This window comes from Falco naumanni, chromosome 3 (genome assembly GCF_017639655.2).
Source record: "Falco naumanni isolate bFalNau1 chromosome 3, bFalNau1.pat, whole genome shotgun sequence".
NCBI lineage: Eukaryota > Metazoa > Chordata > Aves > Falconiformes > Falconidae > Falco > Falco naumanni.
In genome coordinates, this window is record NC_054056.1 from 6,255,472 (window position 1) to 6,278,573 (window position 23,102).

The 23,102-nt window shown below is 46.4% G+C and overlaps 1 protein-coding gene across 1 annotated transcript in view; it reads left to right on the forward strand.

Annotated features, from left to right (window-relative positions):
• MAN1C1 (mannosidase alpha class 1C member 1) overlaps nt 1-23,102 on the forward strand; it is a 68,109-nt gene that overhangs the window by 33,312 nt on the left and 11,695 nt on the right. The window contains 4 exon segments of the mRNA XM_040587733.1: nt 12,132-12,247; nt 14,475-14,555; nt 16,756-16,850; nt 21,271-21,394. Coding sequence (XP_040443667.1) covers nt 12,132-12,247; nt 14,475-14,555; nt 16,756-16,850; nt 21,271-21,394 — 416 coding nt within the window.

Sequence of the window (23,102 nt, forward strand, 5' to 3'; positions counted from 1 at the left end):
TTGGAGGAGCAATAAATAGTATATAATCAGGTTACCTTTAAGCAGTCTAAAATTAATTTCAAACATCCAGAAGAGGAGAAACCAGCAGTATTTTGCCCCACTAGCATTGCTGCTGTTGACATCTGCTTAACCTTTTTGACCTGTTCCTCCCAGAATTACTCCTTGCTTGTCAAATTACCTACCTTTGCCAGAAGTAATTACCTCTGCTTCACTGACATCTGAGCCTTGTTGCCCAAACAAAGGAGAAAACCTCTTTCCCGAAGGAGCATTTGAATGATTATTGCTTTCAATTTTCTGCTGAGCTCTCCATAGCTGACATAGTCTGCCTGAAATAGAATCTGTGTGTCATGGGAAACGGATTGGATACACGTAGAGAGTGGATTTGCAGTATCTCTCCTGTATCAAGGATTGTGTTCCTGAGGCTCAGTCAAACCACTTCCTCCTCTGTGACACTTTCAAATAGAAACAGTTTGATTCAAGCTCCAGGAGGTCTGGAGTCATGCAGTGGCGGGACGGTGCCTGTTGTTGGAGGATCACTAAATAATGAAAGATGGTTGGAGAAACTGGGGAAAAAAAGGATTAAATTGGGGAGCAGCTGCCAAGTATTAAATACTTAAGAATCTGTTGGCAATAGGTGCTTATCATATATCTTCTCTCCCCTTCCACTGAAGGAAGTAACTATCTGAAGGGCTGTTACTGTGACAAGCAATTCATTTTTATGCTGAAGACCTTTCTTTTCTTTTTTTTTTTTTCCAGTGCATAATAAGAATATTGCTAAACCTGTTCCCACCAGCCTGATTTCCTCCAGACAGTCTACTTTGCCACTTTCCTAAATGAGCATGAGCTCTCTTTTTTTCTTTCTCACCCATCACTTGTTCAGGGGAGAGCTGCCACTGCTAGTTCAGTTTGAATGATAGTCTTAATTCTTCAGGGGAAATTGATATTTGAAAAACATGAGTGGTTTGTAATCCAAAAAAGCTATTTCTTCCCCAGCTGGAACACGTTCTGTATTAAATTTGATCATAGCAACCTAAAAGCCAACACTTCAAGATGCTCTTCTGTGATGCCAGATTTACCTAGAAACTGTGCAGCACATACGCTGACACCCATTGCGTAGTGCAGGTGGAACTGTGATTCATTATCGCTTCCCGTGAACTTGGAAGATCACTCCTGTTGACAAGGAAAAACAGACTGAGCTATCTTGTGGACCAGATGTTTGGGCAATCTCCCTAATGCCAGTCTTCAAAATTCTTTGCCTTTAGGTAGGAGGTGGTTCATCCTTGTTTGGCAGATGGCTCTTTCAAGCTGGGGTTACCTTTTAGTCTCCTTGCGTGATCTGATGTACCCCATAGGCTCTGCTTCTTCCCAGCCACGTGCTCCAGCATTAGTTGCTCTCCTGTTTCTAAGCATCTTTTCAGGGAATGATCAGCGCTTTGAGTTCTCCTTAGCTGGGGCAAGTGTGACATTACCTACTACCCTCCAATGTATAGGACTAGGTTTTGAGTTGATTTAGGTATAAAGCTTATAGAGCGGCAGTAACTTCAGCATTGTCTTGAGTGATGCCCTGCGTCTAGTAAAATGCATGGGTTTCTGATGGATCCACTAAGTGTTTCTTCCAGTACTGCAAGAAAATTAGCATCTCCAGGGTCAGATAATTGATAGCTAAAGAGATTAGTGGCCAGTTGGTAGCCTGCAAAGCAGGGTCAGCATTCTGTCAGCTACCAGAGCTAAATCTGTTAGGAATCACAAAGTGGAAGAGATCAGGCATGGCACATCAGCATAAACTGAAATCAAGGCTAGTTTGTGTCTTGGGGTGATGGAGGCTGGTTTGTTGGGATCTGTGGGGGCTTGGTACAGTCCCTGCCAATGTCTGCTGCCCCTGCTACATGTAAGGACAAGTGGCAGGGAGAGGCAGGATCTGAAGCTAACCAGAACTAACACTGCTAGTGAGCCGGGAGCCACGACAGTGCCCAGTGTGTTGCCCCAAGACCTCCATCCGTGGCTGCTCCCGGCTGAGGCTGGCGGGGGAGCGGAGGACAGAGCTGGCTGTGGCAAACACCTGTGAGCTGCTGGAGGCCAAGGGCTCAGTGAGTTCTACCCTTCTGCACAGTCACTCCCTGCTCCATACATCGGGGGAGCACATGTGGGGTGGAGAGTGTTTGGGGTGTCACCTTTTGACCAATATCTGGAGAGGAGAGTGAGGAAGATTAATAGGAAGAAGATGGGAAAATGACCTTGGATACGAACTGTTTTCTGATGACGTCTGTGAAGTGCAGATGCAGTGGTTTATTTGGAAAGCAGAGAAAAATGAGGTTGCTCAAAAGCTAATGGACTTTTTCTTTTTTTTTTTAGTCTCCAGGAGAATGTGTTGATAAAAAAAGAAATAGATGTCTTCTAATTCTTGGACTACTTTTTTGTCCCCTTTATCTCTTTCTGCTGCTACCTTGTTGCTCAGATGTAATTTGTTTAGTTTACCTTAAATAAAGGGAATAGAGTTACTCTGTGTTAACAGCTATCAGGTCCGCAGACAAAAGCCTCAATAAATAAGACACAGTGGCAAGGCTGTAACTCAGGTCTGGTGGTGTTGGCTTTGCAGACTTCATCTGCAGCATGTAGGTACCATTTGCAGGCAGCTGAAGGACTGGATTGTAATGAGACAATTGGGAAGACTTAACTGAGCAATTTTCTTTCTTCCTGAAAAGGACTGTAACCTGTTTCCTAGTTTCATTTGGATTTTCTGTTTACTTAGTGTCAGCTGAACAAATAGTACCAGCCCTGTCCTAGAGATCACTGATCACTGGCGTGATCCTGCTTGTAATGTGGACAGATTGTCTTTCTACTCGAGAATATCTTCTGGAACTGGAGTGTAATCATCTTCCAGTACTGACACCTCATCCAAGGTTTTTGTGCTAGGGGACAATTCTGAAAGGAAAAGTGGAAAAAATAAACTGGTGGGAGTGTTTTTGCATGGCCAGCAATGCCGCTGCAGCAGGGAGATGAATGGTTAGCGCAAGGGGCTTGGGATGAACAGAGACAGAAACACCAGGTCAGATAAACTGATGTGATCGAGGGAGGTGGCGAGACAGCAGCTGGTGAGGGAACAGGCCAGTACCCGAGGGGCTGTTTGCTTAGTGTCAGAGGGGTAGCGTGTGCTGTGCTGATGCCTCTTGTTTCTTGTCTTGCTGTACCTGGCACTGAGTAGAACAGGCTAAAACTTCGGTCAATATGCTGCAGCACTATCCCTTAATATGGATTTTTAGATCTTTTTATTTCTTTAATGAGCACGTTGTCTTTATTTCAACTCTTTCTCTTTTTAAACTTGGAGGAAAATGCCTCCTGCTTTTTTGCTGGCAGAAGCAACTAAGGCCCAGAGCAGGCAGGGAGCTCTGTCCAAAAACCCAGATCCTATCTCAGGAATTCCAGGCTCCCAACCACTTGTTCCGCCTGACCCAGAGCTCCGCAGAGAGGACTGGCAAAGCGTCACTGTAAAGCAGATTTTTCAAGAAACTGTGCAGTGATTTTTCACAGTTTACTTTGTTGCCAAGATAATCCTGAGCTGTGTAAAAAGTCTCTGTGTAGATTTCCCCCAGAATTCGACAGTATGCCACCACCCAGAAGCTGTCTGGTGATGTGGTCTCAGCCAGCTCCCACGCTTCTCGCACAAATCTCTGGATAAATGTCAAAAGTTCAGTCTGGTCTCTAAGCACTATCAATGAGAAAAAGAACCGAAAAGAACAAGAAAAACAGCGTTCAGAGATGGTCGTTTTTCAAACTCCTGTTTTAACAAGGCACTGATTTTAATCAAAGCCAGTTCAATCTTTTGAAGCCTTTGGTACCAGCATAAGCAGAAGAAGGGATCTCAGTGTTTTCAGTTCTTGTTTTGCCCTGCGTCACCTGCACCCCAAGAGGTGAAGATAAATAACCAGTAACAACTGGAATCTTTTGTGCCTCAACAGTTAACAAGTTCATCATGTTTCATAAAAACTGCATCCTAATTTTTATTCCAAACAAGATTTCAGCACTAATTTTTGTTTTGACAAATACGATTTGACATAAGAACAGTGGGAGTCAAGACCTTTCATTTTTGATCTAGGTTTACATTGCACTGATCTAAATTCCTCCCCCTTTCGCTCTTGCCTTTCAATTGTAAACTTGGTTATTAAAGTTAGCAAAAAGCTATTTGAAACTCTCTGTTTGGTAGCATTTAAACAGTCCTGCTATATGCAAGATTAAGTATGATAGCTTCCTAATGACTTGTGCTGTTCATTTTAAGCATTGGCACAATGCGTTACTGTACAGATTTTTTAAATGGCTTTGTTGAAAATGAAGGATTCGGTTTCTGTTCACTGAGAAACTTCATAAAGGGTTTTTTGCCAAATGTCAGGACCAGGCCCCCTGGGTCTTAGTCTCCGTGACATTGGAGACAATATTCCTTAACCTCTTTGCTTGCTCTAGTGCTTTGGCACTGCCTGCTGAATAGGTGTGTTGGTGAGGTTAGTTTGGGCTTCCATCCATCTCCGTGGCAGACAATTCATAACAGCAGTGTAATAGCAACAGCAGGGGTACGTGGCTCTCTAAACACGGGTGATACGGCACAAAGAAGAATTTGATGCGAACTAAACCCTGACATCAGGGAGGTAGTGTTGAAAAGCTGGCGAAGATACTTCTGTCACCTGCTGCTTGGGAATTCTTGCACCATTTCTAGCATTGTAAAGGCACACGCTAAATTCATCATTATTCCTTGCACCTAGGCAGTAAAGCTGGTGAGAGTTGAGACATGGAGACTACCTCGCTGCACGTGATGTATGTGCTATTTTGGCTTTGTGGCAGGGCAGCCACGCTAGATCACACACCTGCAAGCCATCGTGCTTAGTGGCTCCCCAGACAGAGTGGCTGTGGGAGTTAGGCATAGCCATTGGGAAAAGGCATTTCTCCTTCCTGAGGAAGAGGGCTATTAAAGACCCCACTCTTAGCTATTCATTTGCTGAAGCATCACTTTTACAGCTTTTTTTAAGGACTCTCAAGGGACAGACTTGCAGCTGGGAGCCCTTCAAGTCTCATATCTGGCCTGTCATACTCCAAGCTGGCTATTTTGGGAAGAGGGGAGTGAAGGAAGGAGACTCTCTCCATCCCTCCCATCACAGCTGCTCCACTTTGTCTAGAAAATCAAACACTTGCTAAGCTGTGGAGGCTGAATACATCCTGGGGTTAGGCCACTTGTTTAGCCACTGGGAGAAGCAGGTGCAGGTCTGTGTGCTAAGTCTAGTAGCAAAAGGACTTGAAAAGGTAGATCCTGAGCCTGTACATACCTCACTCCAAGGAGGTATTTCATTTTGGCCAAATTCCAAGAGCCTGAGTAACTTCCCACAAAAAAAAATCCTCAAACCAACAAAGCAAAGAAAGAAAAAAACCAACAAAACCAACCCAAAACTAACACAAAACTGATTTTGACAAAGGAGTGCTCTTTGATCCTGAAGAGTGTTATCCGTCAGGTAGGAGAGCAGTTGGACTTTGTAGGAATGGAGCTGGAAAAGCCAGAAGGAAGAGTGAGGGCTTGGTACAGCTGTCTGCATAGACATTGGAGAGACAATGTCTGAATGGACAATGGTATGGGGAGCATGCAAGGGTGTTTCACAAGGTTCTGGAGAGAGGTCCTGAAATGCAAGCTGCTGTACTCGCTGTCCCTTCTGCAGAACAGGTCTGCTGTTCTGCATCCTGCTTCACACAACCCCTCTGAGGTAGGATGAAGGTAAATGAATCGTGCTTTGTTACCAGTGAGTCACTCTGTTGCCTAACGATTGTCTCTTCTCTTGTCAGTGAGTCACTGACACCTTATTAGAGCAGCCTACAGACCCCAGCCCCTGTTCCCACTGGAAGGAGTGTAACGGGGCTTTGTTTCGACTGCAGCGGAAAAGATGGCACGAGGCTTAGGCTCCATGGCCCAGAAGGCTGATAGATTTCCTCTGTCATGGGCAACACTTTAGCAGTTCGAACCGATAGAGCAGGAGCAGAGCAAGAGAAGACAAACCATTTTCTGAGCACAGCAAAAACCACAATCTGTTTTCTGGTGCCAGGGGGACACATTGAAAATATCCTGGATGCTCTTGCAAGTGCTGTGCAGTCTCTTTGGTTTTCATTTTTCTTTCTTCACAGCCTGGTTCTGTCCTTCTTCCCTTTCCTTTCCTAATTTTTGTCCTTTCCTTCAGTCCCTGCTCACTCCTCAGTCATGTAGTTGCTGTTAAGAGAAATCTACCCGGTGCTGTGCATCTCAGCTTGCTATTGTCTGCCTGCAGGGTGCGGAGCATGGAGCAGAGGTTCTTTCAAGCTGAAGGTTTTGACCTTGGCTGCAAGAAGCCATATGAGAAGTTGTGGCTTTCTCTGACGTGACTGTCTTCTGTGCAGCTCCCACAGAGACTGAAGGAGAGCTAAACCCAGGATAGTATATCATCATCTCCCGATAAAAGGCAATTCTTTGATGCAGAAGACTTTGTCTTTTGCTCGGTAGATCATCTTACCTCCTAAAGAGTGTAATCCTGTTCTCTGGGCTCTTTCTAATGGGGGAGCTCAACTGTGCTGTGTGAGCAGTGCCTGGATCAACGTTCTAGCCCGATACAACATGTGGCCATCCCTTGCTATTCCCAGACAAGCCTGGGTTGTAAACACAAGCAGATGCAAAGTGTTCACATAGTTGAATTTTGCATGTGGATTTGGTGGCTCATGGAAGCTTCAGCAAGTTGGATGTAAAATCTTACTGCTCTACTAATGATCAAACTTGCAGTTTCTGTTGTGTACCTGATGGTGGTATGTTTGATTGGCCTGTTTCTGCCTAAATTGGTGGGTTTGATTTGCAGATAATGGGTAGCTAAAAGGAAGTTCACAGATGCAGCAGCAGTTGCGATTGTTACCACAGTTACACTTAGTCCCTGCTTGGTGCTTTGCGGTGCTTTTCAAACCTTAATTAGCCCTTACATGTTTGGCAGATGGTAGGGTAGATATTCTCCACCTTTGATCAGCCCTCATGGCCTCCCTTTAAACTATACATTCAGAAGAAAACTGTTCCCTTTTCTCCTCCAGGCAGTGGCTTGCCGGGACGCTGAAGGAGAGCAGGGCCATGGAACACGTGTAAGTGGGTGAACGCTGTGCGTGTGCCAGCGTGCCCTGTCTGTTACTCGTAGTTCCCCCTTTGCCTGACTTGGAGCTTTTCCCCCTTTACAGTCCTTGTTCAGCTTGTGATCAGTGCCACGTATCTCACTTCTTGGCCCTGGGCTCACGGTCGATACAGACCTTCGGGCTGGGGTCAGGGAGCCCCAGGCGGCGGTGGCAGTTCTCTCCTGCCACGTGCTGTGCAGCAGGCTCGGAGGGCTGCGCTTTGCTGCGCCGGGGCAGCCTGGCTGGCGGCTCCCCGGGCAACCCGGCACCTTTTGTACCTCTTGGTTCCTTTGGGTGTTGAGATTGGCATACGTCTTCCGAAGCCTTCCCCCTCTGGCCCCAGTGAGCACACACAGACCTCTTCACGAGCCTTTGGAATTGTGTTTTGTCTTGTGAAATCATGCTGCAAGTGGCTTTGACGAACTCCTGAGCGAGCAGGCACCGGGGGCGAGTCAGGGATAGGAACAGAGGATGAGCCCTTCTATTCAGATTATCTACCCCAGACTAGGACAAGCTGCTACAGGCTTTAGAGGATGAGCCCTTCTATTCAGATTATCCACCCTAGACTAGAATGAGCTGCTGCGGGCTTTATCTGTGGTTTTTAGAGACAGCACTACCATTAATTCCCATGAAGGCCTTTCTGAGACTGTATTGCTTGAATGGTCTTGTTCTTCCAGACTGGCATTAACAGCACATTCCCACTGAGGCCGTGGGGGTACGGTGTGCGTACAATGCCATCTCCTCTCCATGGAGTGCTCTATTCAGCACCTTTCACAAGCATTATGTTAATTAATGTAATGTTTGTTCGTGATTTCTGTGGCAGTGTTCACAAGTGAGCGGGTGGATGCTCATTCCTCTGGGTGGGTGGAAGTAGGAACAGAGCAGCCTTGTTGCCTGCATGGATATCTCCATTCTTCTCGTGCACAAAAGAGCAAATACACTTGTGGCTTGGGACGAGGTGGTACGGGCCCTCCTTCAGCTCAAGAAGAGATGAACCTTTGTATTGCTACCATGAGCTGCTGCTTCTGATGTGCTGCTGTTCTCTCACAGAAGAAGCTCCAGGGAGAGGCCCTGCCGCTTGCTGTCACAAGAGCTGCCGTGAAGTCCTTCAGTTAGAAATGCCCCTAGACAAGCATCCCTGCCTCCTGCCTGAGGTCCCAGTTCTTCCCACCGGTCCCAGCAGAGGGTTCCTCTTTCCCATTCAGGATGGTCATAGGCTCTTGGTGGGCAGTTTAGGAGCTGGTGTGGATCCCAGAACTGGGTCCAATAGACACAGCTTCCCTTTTGTCCATCAGCCAAGTGACCTTGCCTCTCCTGAGCGAGGTGTATCTCCACTCCAAGCCAGTTTTGCAGCAGGATGGGGGGAGGGGCTTTTCATAGCACACAGGGCCTTAGATTTGTGGAGACAAGTAGAATCTCAGACATGGAGTCCTGCTTAAAAGTCATCGCTACCATTTCTGGGTGCTTTCAGAAGGGTGTCTTTTGAGGGTTTCTTAGTTTCTACTTCAAAACTCCCTCAGAGGGAGTACAATGAGGCTGAAACCAGTAATTTAGAGAGGGGAGTGTCAGCAAGAGTCAGAAGTGACAGAGAGGGTTTTGATTCCTTTTCCTTTTGAAGCTGCTTCCCCTTTGATTATATCCCTCACATTATAATGTGTAGATCTGGAAAGGTGATTATTTTTTAACATCTCAAAATAAGCGGCATGTCAAGCAAATATCACCATCTTTACAAATGGGTGCATATATATTGTAATAAATGTGCTAGGACATGTATAGCACAATCTTTTGACCACTGAATATAATTAGAGCCGTTGGACATTGTATCATGGGCTCTATTATGACCTAATGAAGCAATGTCTGAGCAAGAAGGAAGGAAGATGTTCCTGTAGCGAAGAAGTAACATGCCAGTGTGCACGGCGGGGTCAGGGCCGGTCCTAGATGTCCTCTCTGCCCTGGCAAGTGACAGAGACGCAGCAGCAAAGTCCTGATGCCTGGTTTGCCATCTGCATGGTTGTGGAGGGGAAGGAGGTTCTTTTTTATCATTCTCCTGAGACGGCTGAAGCTGACACGGTAGCTCTTGGTATTGCGATAGACTTTGTTAGCTGCAGGAAAAAAAGTCAGCCATGTATTTTGCAATTGCTTCAAAGCTAGTTCAGAAGAAAGGAAACATCGACAAGACCCTTGTACAAAACACACAGCCTGCGGTTCTTCAGATACAGAGTGTTTAGGGGAATATTTAAAACAAACGTTTAAAATGACACAAAGGCAAACCAGCAGGGAAGCAAGGTTTGCCCTCCACTTTGTCAAATACAGGGGAGGAAAGCTAAGCAACTCCAAGCTATGCTTTAGCAAAGATCCGAGCATGTTCCTAATCCCCGATGCAATTCATGTGTTTAAAGGCCTTACTTGCTAAAAACATAAAAGGCTCTGTCAATTCAAGCAATATTTTTCACTTCAATTAATCATCCCAGAAAATTGTAACTTTATTGTTTCTTTGTCTCTGTTCAGTTTGAGCGAATCCAACTTTTCTCATTGTCTCTCTGCAGATTATGAAAGACTTTGTGGATTATATCATCAAATTAAATCGAGCCTGTTAGTGTTTCTCTCAGAATATCACAGTAATGGGCTGTGCCTCAGGCAGCATTACTCTTCCTTCTCTTTTTAAAATGTTTGCCGGTGTCTGTGTTGCTCTGAGCTGATGTGTCTCTCCTTGCTAATAGGAAAGTGTATAAAAATCACATCATCATTAATATTGAAGAATCATTAAGGTTGATAAAAGCAGCTCTGACTGTGATGATGATGTTTTTTCGTGGTCACTGCTTTTGGAAAACATGCCATACAAACATCAGCTGAGCTGTTTTTTAGAACCCACCGGTTGATCTAGTGGCTGTTTGACTCCATCTATTGCACTCATGGAGATAGCTCCAGTTAGATGATCATTTCACAAGCCTGCAGGAGTAAGTGGATTTCTAGAAGCTGTCTCTGCTGCCTTCATCCCTTTTCCACAGCCCCTGTTTTTGATGCAGACAGCATCCGAAAGCCAGCAATCTATAGTTGAGCAGTAAAGTCTTGGTTGGGTTTTATTAAAGCAATGATGTGCTGACTGGCTGAAAAGTGTCAAAACTGCAATCTTGTAGCATCAACAAAATAAGGCAGGATGCCTTTCTTACGGGAGAGGAATGCTGAAAGCATAAATGAGCCCTGCATGAAACTGGTGGATCTGAGCACGCCTCCTCTGGGGAAAAGGTATGATGTACATCAGACACAATTCTTTTTTTTCTTAATAAGGAAAGAGCAGAGTCTTAAGGTTCGTGACACATGACTCACCTTTGCCTTCCTCTCCCCTCTGCAGCAGTTCCTTAACAGTGCACCCAGCTGAGTTTTCCTCTCTTAAGCAGAACAAGAATCGAAATAATGCTGAAGGTATTACAAAAGTGCCAAGCCAATCTGAGCGTGCAAAAAAAAAGGCTGGGAAAGCTGGGGGAATTTGGGGTAGTATTTTAAAGTCTGTTAGTAAGAGGAAAGAACTGACCTGAGCCAAACTGCAATCTGTCTCAGGAAAACCCCTGGGCGTAAGCAGCATGTGTGAGTCTTTGCAATTATGCTGGAGACAGAGATGGTAGGGACAGAGCTGGTACAAGCAGTTTTTCCTGCAGAAACAAAACCTGAACCTCATCCAAGCATCTTTGCTGCCAGAGACTCCAAGAGGTCTGACTGTCAGGGGGCGGGTAGGAATGTGGCTGCAACTGAGCGGTGGATGTGTGGGCCCCCACGTGCAGCTTGCTGACAGCACTACAGAGGCAGCTTTACGCCCATGTCCCTGGTGTGTTACATCCGCAGAGGGATGACTGATGATGATTCCAAACTGGAATCTTCCACGTGAGGATTTGTGTTCGCTGACTTACGCAGGAAAGTGACGGCCTTTGTAATTAAAGCGTAGATTTTGAGTCACAGTGTGCTTCATAGCCTTTGCTTTCCAATGCTAGGAATAATTTCAGGGTTCCCTAACAGAAATAGAACTCTTAGCACTGAGATGTTGCAAACCCACGGTTGTTAACATCTCTAGTTTCATTTAGTCTCAACTGCTACGAGATTGTCTGTCTACACACCCTGTATAGTCTTCTTGGCATGGCATGCCACGTCAGTCTGTCTCACTGGAAGTTCTCCTAGAGCCCATTTGCGTAAGACAACACTTGGCACACAGGTTTTTTGCATGAATCACATGGTTGGTCCAGGTATGTGGTTGGCATTTGCTTTATCTGCATGTGTTCCTTTGCTGCCTGCTGGAGAACATGCTCACAGGGACTGCTATGTTAGCCAAAGGAGGGGAGCTGTCCCTAAAGTCACCTACTCTCTGTTCAGGATCCATTGAGATTAGTTTCGGGTCTCTCTGCTGCCAAATGAGGCTGGGTTTTGTACATACACTGGCAGTGGGACACACTGGGACATGGCACGGTGCAGAAGTACTCTTTGCCCCAGATAACAACACTGCATCAGGACAGAATGATCAAAGTCCTGTCGTGGATGCTTTTGCACAATGAAAATACAATTTTCTCACTTAGAAGAGGGTTATGCTTGTAACTGGGTTGGAAAGAGGCTGAATTTATGTTTACAGCTGAACAAAGACTAGGGGTGGAGTTGCCTAACCACTTTGGCCAAGACAGGATTGGAAAACAAGACCATGGCTTGCAGTCCTGACTGGTGGCTTGAAGTGTGGACCTTGATCTGTTCCTTGGGGGTGTTCTTTCAGAAATGTCAGGCCTTTGGAAAATGGGCCTTTCCAAAGCAGCTATTTTGGGTAGCAGAACTGACTAGTCCTGTTAGAAGATCTCAGCCTAAACCATGGCCAGTCTGGATCCCATCCAGACATCCCCAGTATTGGGACTGGAAGCTGCTGCCTGTCCCAGCTCCTGAAGATTGATTTAGACCTAAAGAAGACTGCATGAATGGGGCTTCATCGCGCTGTTCTGTTTGCAATGCAGGAGGCCTTCGAGGAGCTACGGTGGTAGACGCCTTAGATACTCTGTACATCATGGAACTCGAGGAGGAATTCCAAGAAGCAAAGACGTGGGTGGAGAAGAGCTTTGACTTGAATGTGGTGAGTCAGTTGCTTGGGAATGCCTGTCTGTGTCACCGAAACAATGTGTGTTTGGCCAGTCCTGATCACAGTCTTCTCTAAGAATCATTTGGGGAGGGGAACTGTCAAGTTTGCGGGGGAAGAAACCACTCAACTCTGATTTTTTCCCTTTTTTTTTTTTGGAGGCCAAAGGGACTTTGTGACGATTCAGCCCATCTTCTGCCTATACACAGCACAGGGTTCCAGCCAGCGGCCACCAGATCAGACTCAGTGTCTGGCTGAAAACGAGATTCAGTGTTTCAGTGTTCAATGTTTTTTGTGTTTTGGTCTGGTTTATAAAACCAGCTGTAATTATTAGATATTCCAAGGAAGTTTTGTTCATTAAAGAACAAGTTCTCTTTCAACTCGGTTAAATGTCTGCCTGTGATAAGACAAGTTTTCTTTTTACGTGCTATAGATGAAGATTGAAAATGCTGATCTCCTTGCCTGGGCCCTTTGTTGGTATGGCAGTGCTGGGACTTGTGCAGTGGAAGCGTGGCACCACGGCAGCAAAGTGGGAGCACGTTAGTGAGCCTAGATTAGGAAGGAAGGGCATCATCTCCAAAAACGGCCAGAGATGCTCACTCTCTCTGGCCCCTGAAGCTTTCCTAGCTACTTCTTAGAGCTAGTGTTAGACTCGCTGGGATGCTGGTGCAGCGCATGCCTTGCAATGCTATCACATGTAGGATGCTGTCCTTATCTCGCTTTGTGGCTGAGCCCCTTGCCATAGCTCTGACTGTTGGTCCTCCAGCCAGCTCTTGTATTTGTTGTGGGAGTGCTGATGGGATCTCATCGGTGGCATACAAAGAATGTTAAAACCAGAGTGTAGTTCAAACTTTTATGTTTTTTAATGCCAGCCTAGGTGTCTGTTGTGAAAAATGGTTCTCCCCATGGGAACAATGCATGCATCTGCCTTTATAGAAAAGCATCATTTGGGATGGCATGACTGGCATTCATATATTCATGAAAGGAAGACCACATCTGATAAATTTGGTGAATGCTGTCAGTATGTTACTGAATCGATAAACAAGGGACAAAATCAACTGGGACATAATCTAGCTGGATTTCATAAAAGCTTTTAATCTTGGCCTGGAGAATAGATTGATCAGCAAAGACAAGAATGAATACTATGGATTGATCGGTGGAGTCAGAAAACACAGCAGTGGGAGAGAAGGAGGGAAATTAATTAAAAACTGGCTTTGTACAAGGAACTCTTAATAGTCCAGAAAAGTGAGGCAGGGACTCCAAGGCCCACAAGCTCTGTTTGCAACTGGGTGCCATGATCTGTCTCATGCAATTTCAGTCATCATCTCAAGAAAGCACTTGCTCTGTTTTGTAACCTGCAGGTATTTGGAAAGAGCAGGCTACTGCAAAGGTTCACATGCCCCTTTGCTCACTGAAAAGTGCTGTGTTGGTGGAAGATCTTTGTGGGTTTTGGCTTTATGCATTTGCGTGAGGGTAGGAATCATTTATCATGCAGATTCAATGGCCGGGAGCATGTATTTTTTAAAGGCACATTTTGAATGCAATCGTTTTGACATTTGCTGATCATCAGCTGAGTAGGTAAAGCAACGCTTGTTCCAGGTGAGTGGGTTCTTGAGCAATTCAGTGAACCGTATCAGTCTGTGTCTGCTGTCTGTGGTGGTGGGGCACATGGAAATCACACAGTTTTTCTCTCCATAAGCATGCCCACATGACAGGCACGCTCTAGGCTGTGGTCCTCTCTGAGCCTACAGACAGGTGAGTCCTTGAACAACAGAAAATATCTGCCTAATGTAGGAAGTGCATTACTTCTGTCTAATGCAGTGCCCTCTTCGCAAGAAAGTGGAGAAAATATTTTTTCCATGTGGCTGTACAATTTTCTCTTTAAATGAAACATTTCAAGGGGCAAATTTTTTGCCCTAAACAAACTCACGGCTTTTTGCAAGGCAGAGCCCAAGACAGAGTTGGATGGATGGACAATACATCAGCCCTAACTGATTTACATATTGTCAGCTGGTGATAAATGGGCGGTTTGGTTGTTTCTTTTCTCTTCGGGCTCCACCTGTCACTGTAGAGCAAATAAAGTGCTGTGAGATCTTAGACAAAAAGCTGTGTTACTCTGTGGGTGAGGACTGGGAGACTTAAGTATCTGCCTACAATCTGTTCCCCTTAGCTGCCATTTGTGCATGCAGACTTTGCAGTCAAGTATATCATTATGTATTTTCAGAACGGAGAAGCATCCTTGTTTGAGGTGAACATCCGCTATATTGGAGGACTGTTGGCCACATACTACTTAACTGGAGAAGAGGTTTGTTTCAGCGGCTCTGCGTGTCTCACACGGTCACCAATAATGAACTGAAAGGATTCTCCAGCAGCTTTTCTCTGAGCATCAGATAATCCCTCCATAACAACAGGCTAAACCTATCGTTTTTATGAATATCGAAATGCCACTAATGTTCTTTTAATTAAGTCTCACATAATTACCTTGCACACACCGTGCATGGCTCATTTGCAAAGATCTTTTCTCCTGTGGGCAATTCTAGCAAGACATGTTTTCAGTTGGACACATTGCTCCCCGGTGAAATGCCATTTGCAGCGATCTTTGTCTTTGTACTTGTTCCTTTGTATTCTAAACATAGGCAATTTTTCATCAAACATCATTCCAGATTCTGCCTTGCACTAAGGAGGGCAAGCGCTCCAAACTCTTCCTGGACAATCTCTCTGTTGCAGCAGTTTCTAAGACCAAGTGCCCTGAGATACAGGGAAGGAGGGTGGCAAACTGCCAGGGCAGGGTATCCGGCCAACTCCTGTGACAAAGTGATACAGCTCCACAAAATGTCCCCTCGCCCAGTGGGCGTGGGCTGGGCACCACAGCCCCTCCGTTAGCATGCTGGAGCAGCCGTTCAGTGGATGCTCCCACCCCCCAGGAGTCCTGGCTAAAGCAGGAGGCTCTCACTTCACTTGCCTTCTTCCTCTCCAGCCTGGTAGAGGCCAGGGCTTAATGCCATAATCTGTTTTATAGTGTGACTGGACTGGAATTTTACAGCTGGCAGTAGAGAGATGAAGAGATTATTCCTTTGCCCTGGAAGTCTTAGGCGAACAGAAACTCTGATTCAAGGGGGAGTTTGGTGAGTGAAGCAGCTGGAAGACTGGCTCTTGAACAAGAGCACAGCTCTCATGCCATACACTGACCGTGGCTGGGTGCTGTCCACCAAAATAGCATGGGATGGTTTATCGCTGCATAGTGGCACCATTGATCTGTGGAGTCACAGGAGCAGCTCTGTCACTTTAGTTGCATTTTAAATGAGTTCCAGGAATGACTTCTCTCAGTGATTTCCCTTCAGGGAAAACGCTCACAGACTCACTGCCCCAACTCAGGGCCTGTCTCAGTCACAACTTCAACAGGTTTCAGATCAACAGAGCAAAAAGAAACCACATTAAACCAGAAAACTCCAGCAGTGACCTCTTGAAGTGCAGTCAGCAGCGATGCTCAGCAGCCAGGGCAGTGCCTGTCATATACCCAGTCAGTGTCACCAGGTTGAAAGGCAAAACTCAAGTCCCCGTCTCTTGCTTTCCCTTCTGAGTCAAACCCCTATCTCCTTGTCAGTGTATCAAAGGTCTGCAAGCCCACAGGAGAGCTCAGGTTTCCTCAGTGCTGTATTTTTAGAGCAATAAATTCCTGCTTTCTCAGAACTGCTATGACAGCTTGGGCTGGTATAGGGGGGCTAGAGGTAAAAGGTTTGTGCTTTATCTCCTAAGTCACTTACAGGCTTCCCTTGATCGGGACTAATCTCTGGAGCAAAGATTAGTGCTTCTATCAGTTTGTCCCAAAATAATGGTGCGTGGTGGCTTTGTGCTGCAAGCCACCATAAGCTCTAACTGAAAGCCCCAAACTGAGGCATTACAAATGGAAAAGGAGCAGTTTAGCCATGAAACCATGAATCCTTCTCGGAAAAGAGTTGCAAGTAAAAGGTTGTTAGTTGGAAATCATGTTTTTTACAACAGGACATGACAGAAGCTAGGCAAACCCACATTGTAAATCTAACAGTGCTTCACCCTAGAAAGATTTCTTTTGATTTTAATCCAGGCATTTCACTTCCCTGTGTCCTCTGCCACCCTGGGAAAAGGGAAGAATTTGTCCCCAAAGAGTGCTCTTTGGATCAGTGCAGATCACAGAAATTTGCTGCTGAGGGATTCAGGGTGTTCTGCGCTCTGCAGCTCTGGCTGCTCTCATCCAGGCTGAGGGTTTGGCGGGGGCCTTGGGGCTGGTTTAACGTAGGTTTTTAGAGGACATTCAGACAGATCCAAAGTTCAGCCTGGCTTTGGGTTCAGAGCTATCGTGCAGTGGAACTAGGGCAGCAGCATACCTCAGACAGCAGATTCTTACAGTGCAGCAGTTTTAGGTTTTAATAATGGTATGTTTGAAAAAGTGGATTTGAAAGAATCCAGTGTGACCAGTATTCACAAGCAGTCCATCAAATATTTATCCTCTCTTTTTCTTTTAACAGGTGTTCAAGAGTAAAGCTCTGGAACTTGGAGAGAAACTTTTGCCAGCTTTTAACACCCCCACTGGTATCCCACGTGGCGTCATAAATCTGGGCAGGCAAGACACACGTCCTTACAAGCATGTCATTTTATTACTGAATGTTTGTAAAAGACCAGGATTCAAGCAGGAACAGCAGCAGTTCCTCAGAGGTGCCCCCCTCTAGTGCAGATTCTTCGAGGTCATTTGTTTTGCCAACTCAAAACCAAGAGGTGCCTTGGCAAAGATTGCAGGTGACTCAAGTTAAACCCAGCTGTGTTTTATTAATTTTGGGCTGTCCGCAGTTTCTTCCTCTACCTCTTGGCAGGGCTCCCTGCTGCAATAGCATTTTCCTCACTCTCATTTTCTTTGAAACATTATTTGTAGTCTGCACGTAGCATGCGGTGCTCTCTATATTTTTGCAGTGTGCCCAACTAGGTGCATGTGAATTTATCCAGGCTCCATATCTGGAAAAATCGGGAAAGGAACTGGATGGGACTGGCTGACAGTTTTGTTGCTAGCAAGGGGGGAGTATACAGATCTCCTAGTTTTCTCCCTGCCAGCAGCACTCAGCCAGGTGTGTATCCTTCACTGAGAGCCACATTTCGTGTCAGGTAGGTGGTGTTCTGGTGCTGGAGGGGAGCTTTGAGGCAGCTGGGTTAAATACCTTGCTGAAGGTCTCGGCAAACAGAGGCAAACCTGGAGGCTGGACTCCCAGTTTCTGATTCTCGCTAGTAGACGGTGTTCCCTGCCAAGAAGGGCTTATTGGCTCATTTTGATGCCTACAAACAAATCCCCCAGGGTAAAAGCTACATGCCGGCTGAAACGGAGACAGCAGGGAATGTGGGTTAACAAAAGCCTTTCATCCTCACCTCTTGCAAAACTCGGAGCAGCAGCCATGAAAATCATTATTCATCTCTTAGCCCAAATCTCCTGTTTGACTCATGTCTCTGTGAAGTGCAAGATTTTCAAATGTTTGGCTCACACTGCTCCATTGCTTAAATATCAATGTCACCCTTCAGTTGCCTTATCTGCACATGATCCCGGTGAAAATTTGAGCCACCACCACGACTTTAATTGTTTCTTTTTACAGAAGAGACATTCTGCTTCCTCTGTGGCTGACAAAGACTCGGCATAGACTAACCTTTCACAGAAATGCCAAACCCTCCCCTGCCCTTTGTGAAGACAATTGAAACGGACTGTGTCTGCCTAGACATTCCCAAAATGTTTTGCTGATTACCTTGACTAAAAGCGAAGAAAATCAAAATAACACTGAACCTACAATCCAGAACCCGTACTACTGGCTTGAGCTCTGGCTTCAGGGCCCTGAAACTGCTGTGAGGGCTCAGAGTATCAATTGATTTAGGAGCGAGGATGAAACGAGCTAAATCTGTAGTCTTGACTACTGCAGGAACATGATGAACAGCCAAAGGCGATAAACCTGAAGGGGAAGGGAGTTACTCAGTGTGCAATAGCGTGTAGAAGTGGGAGCAGAGGAGAGTAAGGTGATGCAGTGAGGGCATGCTGACCCAAATGTCAGGGCCAAAACAAAGCCCAGAAGAGTTTTGCAAGAAGGAATTCTCTCTCCAGTTCTGCTTTTGCAGGGATGTGCTAATTCCAGAGAGACCTCATCATCTCAAAAGGAGGAGACTCTTGCAGCGTGTGTAGGCTTTTGTTGGTGGTAGCTTTGGGGGGTGGGTTAAGAATGACATTCAGAAATTTGAAACACAAGCTGGCATTGAGTCAATTCTACGTATACATTTTTGAGGACCTAAAATACAAAGACACCCACCCCCGGCCCAGCTCTTCCCGTAGCCAGCTGGCTTTATCTCTTCCTATCGCCTCACACCACCTTTTCCTCTTGTGTCCCCTCTCCGCTGATGTGCTTCCCTGTGGCCTTTGTTTTCACACAGGCGCTGTATCATCTCTCACACAGGCTTGTTTTCCATCCTGCTGGTCCAACTGCCACGTTGTCTGCCAGGTCCTAGAGTACATTGTCTTCTCAAGCTGCTGCTCTGCGCTCTGCCTGTGTGTTGCACTGTGATTTCTCTCCCGGTGCCTCCTGTGCCAGGTCCCTGGCCCCAGCTTTCCTGCACATCTCCCCAAAACCTGTGCACCTCCAGATTTTTCCTCATCATCCTCTCCTGGTCTCTCTCTTGACTTGGCACCTTTTTGCTGCTTTGAATCTCAGTGAGGGAAGAAGAGAAAACTTCAGTCCGTGCTTGCACTAGACAGCGCTTAAAGAAGATGCGTTTATCTGGGGGAGGGGAAGAGCTGTGGGCATTTTCTTTTGTCTTGAAGACCAAGGTCCTTTTAATGGTAGCTTTCTCCAAGATGTTATAAAACAGGACAGCTGTGAAGGCCCTGTTTGTCCAGTTTGTAATGCTGAAAAAATGTTTTCCTGCAGGGGGTCATTTCAGGCTGCTCTTTAACCCGGGGACACATTGCAGACGTACTCTTGTTTCCTCCAGACCACCGCTTCTTGAATTTTACTGTGATTTGTGACCCAGGGTTTGGGATCCCAACAACACAGTCCTTGCAGGCAGAGCCTGGCTGCATGTTTGGGATGGAAGTTCCCGGGGGAGGGTTGTGTCAGCCGCTGTGACCCCACATTAGCCACTGTCACAACAAACACGGCCCCATTTGGCTGCTACGGAGCCCTCCTCATTTGAGCTAGCTCAGAAGGCAGTTTCTGTTTGTGAGGTCGTTTTCTTACAGTGTCCCTTCAGTGCAGTAAATAAAGAAAGAGGAATTGACTCTGTATAAATATGAGAACACCGTGGGGTTGTTTAGCACACCCATCCCGGCGCCGGCTGCTGCCAGGTTCAGCAGGTAAGTCCGGTGCAGTATTAAATTAATGCCAACGTGAACCTGGGCGCACTGGAGAACCTTTCTGCCTGCACTGGGAGGCTTCTGCTGTAAACACTCGGTGTTATTGGGGTACCCGGTTTAGCCGCATACAGTGTTTTCCAACGCAAAAAGCTGGCGGTACAGCCTCCTGACAGTTTGCAGGGAAGGCTGACGTCTGGCAGTGACTGAGCAATTTGAAACAGCATGAACATATTGCTTATCTAATGGCTCTTTTTGTCTGGAGGCGAAACAAACAGCTCTGGACCTGAAATGGTTTTCCGTATATCACACGGAGGGGAAACTTTTGGGGTTTTTTTCCCCCTCCTCAGAAAAATCGTTAGTTTTAGCCTCTTGTAAACAACAGAAACCCTTTTCTTCTAATAGGCAAGCTTTCCGGCGCCATCTAGTGTTACCCCCACCCCCCCCAGTACTGGAAACCTGTTCCCTCACTGGTATCGACCGCAAACAGCGCTGGCGAAAAGATAGGAAAATCAAAGCCGCGTCACTTCTGAGATGGCTCAGCCAAGCATCCCTGGGCCAGCACCTGCAGAGGCTGGTTTGGGAGCAAGGCTGGAGGGCGTAGGACGTTCCCATGTCTGTGTAGATGGCAGAGGTGTGCGGAGCTGTGATCTGTAGCAGTGCGATACAAGAAGTGGTTGAATGTAAAAGCAAATCCAAGGGTGAGGCTGTTGGTGCTTGGAGGAGCCTTTGCACTCCCATGTCCTTTGATTAGTTTTCTTTGAGATTTAAGGGAGAGGTGATGCCCTCCTCATCCCCAGAACTGACTCCTTGCTTTGCTTCAGTGCTTATTTCTCTCTTTGCATGGATTTGGCAGGGTGAGGGAAGACAAACAGAAACTGAGAAGGGATTCCGGTACGTCCAAAGTAGGGGTGGAGGCACTTTGTATGATTGGCTTCTTCAGACAGTGTTTACCACCTTCTGTAGTTTTATGCTGGCCCTCCAGTTCTTGCAAGGCACACGAGATGAGCACCGGTGGGGTGTTTTCAGAGCCAGGTTTGTCCCGTGAAGATGTTAAGATTCCCCATGGCTTTTCCTTGCAGTCAGGTTTGGCCAGTGGCATCTTTCCCCTAGCACTGGTGTTGCTGTACGCTTTATCCCCCTGCAAGCAAGCCTACAGGGGGAATGTCAGTGTTGGTGTACACACAAAGAGTGTGAGATCTTGTTGAAACAAGGTGCTTAGGGACAGTGTGGATTCTGCATAAAACAGCGGCCTTGTTGGACTTGTGGGACATTAAAAGTCATGGGCGTTCTGCTCAAGCTACTGACAGACATATGTTATCCCAAAGTGTCTTGTGCAGGGCAGGTTGTTGGTGTTCTTCCAAAGTTTGCTTTCAGCTGGTCTGTTTGGAAGGGATTACTCTCCCGCAAAAAACACAGTTTCCCAATATGTGCAGTCTGCGTGTTTGCCCTATCCTAAACAATTACCTGTAAAACTACTGCTCCGTCCTACTAGAACTGTTTTGTGTGAGAGTCCTAAAAATCTGTGCACATCCTTTACACGGCCTCTGCTGAGACCTGGGTGTGCACTGTAGGCACGTAACAAAGGCAGGATCTGCACTGGGGCAGGGGGGGACCTCAGGCTTTGGCTGTGTTTTCCTGGCAGTGAAGGCTGTCTTTTCTTTCCTTGCAGTGGCATGAGCTGGAGTTGGGGTTGGGCATCCGCTGGAAGCAGCATCTTAGCAGAATTTGGTACCTTGCACTTGGAATTCCTGCACCTCTCGGAGCTCTCTGGCAACCCAGTGTTTGCAGAAAAGGCAAGTACTTCCCATCCTGGCCTTTAGTGAATTGGTCTCTTCATACTCCTGGGGTCTGCCTGCAGCAGACAACGTGGCAGCAAGGTGGTCCTTCTCCCCGATACCAGTACAACTCTGGAAGGAGAAACCTTCCAGAGTGGGACCACAGGTTCAGAAACCTGTGCTTTGCAGGCTGCAGAGGTCACAGGCCTCAGAGCAGCTCGCTGAAAAGGTCACAGTGAGCTCTTGTTAGAGATCTGTCATACCCACAGGCCTTGGAAGGCGTCTACCCCAGTGTTTTCTTTGGCCGTTGACATTTGCTGTAGCCCCTCCACGTGCCTTTCCATCACCTGCAGCCGCCGGGGAGATGGGGACGTTTTTCCCGATGTCTCAGTCATCTGAAGCTTTAGCAAAAACTTACTCAGACAAGGACACAGCCGAAATGAAACCATCTGTTGGATGCAGACTGCGAAGATAATTGTTAATTCTGATATCCTAATAGTAGTGCCTTGTACTTACAGACCTTTTTACACTAAACAGGCATTAAATGTTATGCTCCAGCCAGCAAGATTTCTGCTGAGGTTTCTCGTGTAGGAAAGGCCTGACAGTTGACATATTGGATTCCTTTTGTGTAACCTGTAACTGAAAATCTATTAATATTATACATTACCTTGAGGTTTTTTTTTTTCCACAAGTGATCTTGTAACGCATGTGAGAGCAACTTAATAGATATGCTGTTGTATACCAGTAGGTCATTAGCTTTCGCTGCACGTCCCTGAGGAACCAGCTTTGAGGGAGACAAATTATTCCAGTTAGAATCCAAACTGCCCCCATGAGGCCAGAGGAAATGGGGCCTGTCCAGAGCCCCACGGTGGGCTGAAAGCAGACGGTGCTACTAGGATTGCCGATAAAAAGCTCAAAACGATACTTTTCCAGGATATGTCCACTGCAGGTCTGTCGGTTGCGAAGTAAGAAGAGAATCTGGAGGAGAGACGGGAAGAAAGAGAAGGAAGAAGCTAGGAAAGTAAAACGGAGAGTAGGATGAAGTGTGTGGAAAGCAGTAAGGGTGGGATTGGCAAGAGGAATGTCTCAGAAGGGTGAGCGGGAGAGAAAAGCAAAGGGTGAAGTAAAACTAGAAATCCAGGAGACTTTTCTGTAGGGAAGATAGACTGGTGACTTGAAATAAAGGAGACAAGCTAAAGATTCTTGAGGACGGTGATAATGATAAATTGCTCAGGGGAAGGTGGAGCTGAGAAAAGGCCAGTGAAGGGAACAGTGGTATGGAAAGAAAATGTGCGCAAAGGAAATGCAGAGGCGGTGGGAGCAGAGGTGAGCACTGAAAGCACAAGGGCAAGAAGATGCACTGTTAAAAACTACGATTGCATCCACACTTCAGGTTCAAACTGAGGTATTCTGAGCCAGGGTCAAGCCTCTGTCCCCAGCCTAACATGTTTTCCTCTTTGCCTCCTAAGCCCATAGAGGGGTAAGGGCAGAACCTTTCTAATGGATTCTCCTGAGCTGAGCGTGCCTGATGTGTCACAGAACATGTATTGAATTCATCCGAACGCCCTCTGAGAGAAGAAACGTAGGATGATGTGGGCTCAAACACCCCTTCCTGGGGGAAATTACTTCAGAGGAACAGATCAACTCATTAACTTGCAGCATGGGACTTGTGTGATTTTAGGAAGAATAAAGTCCATCTGTGTCTTTTATTCAAACTTGTCATTAA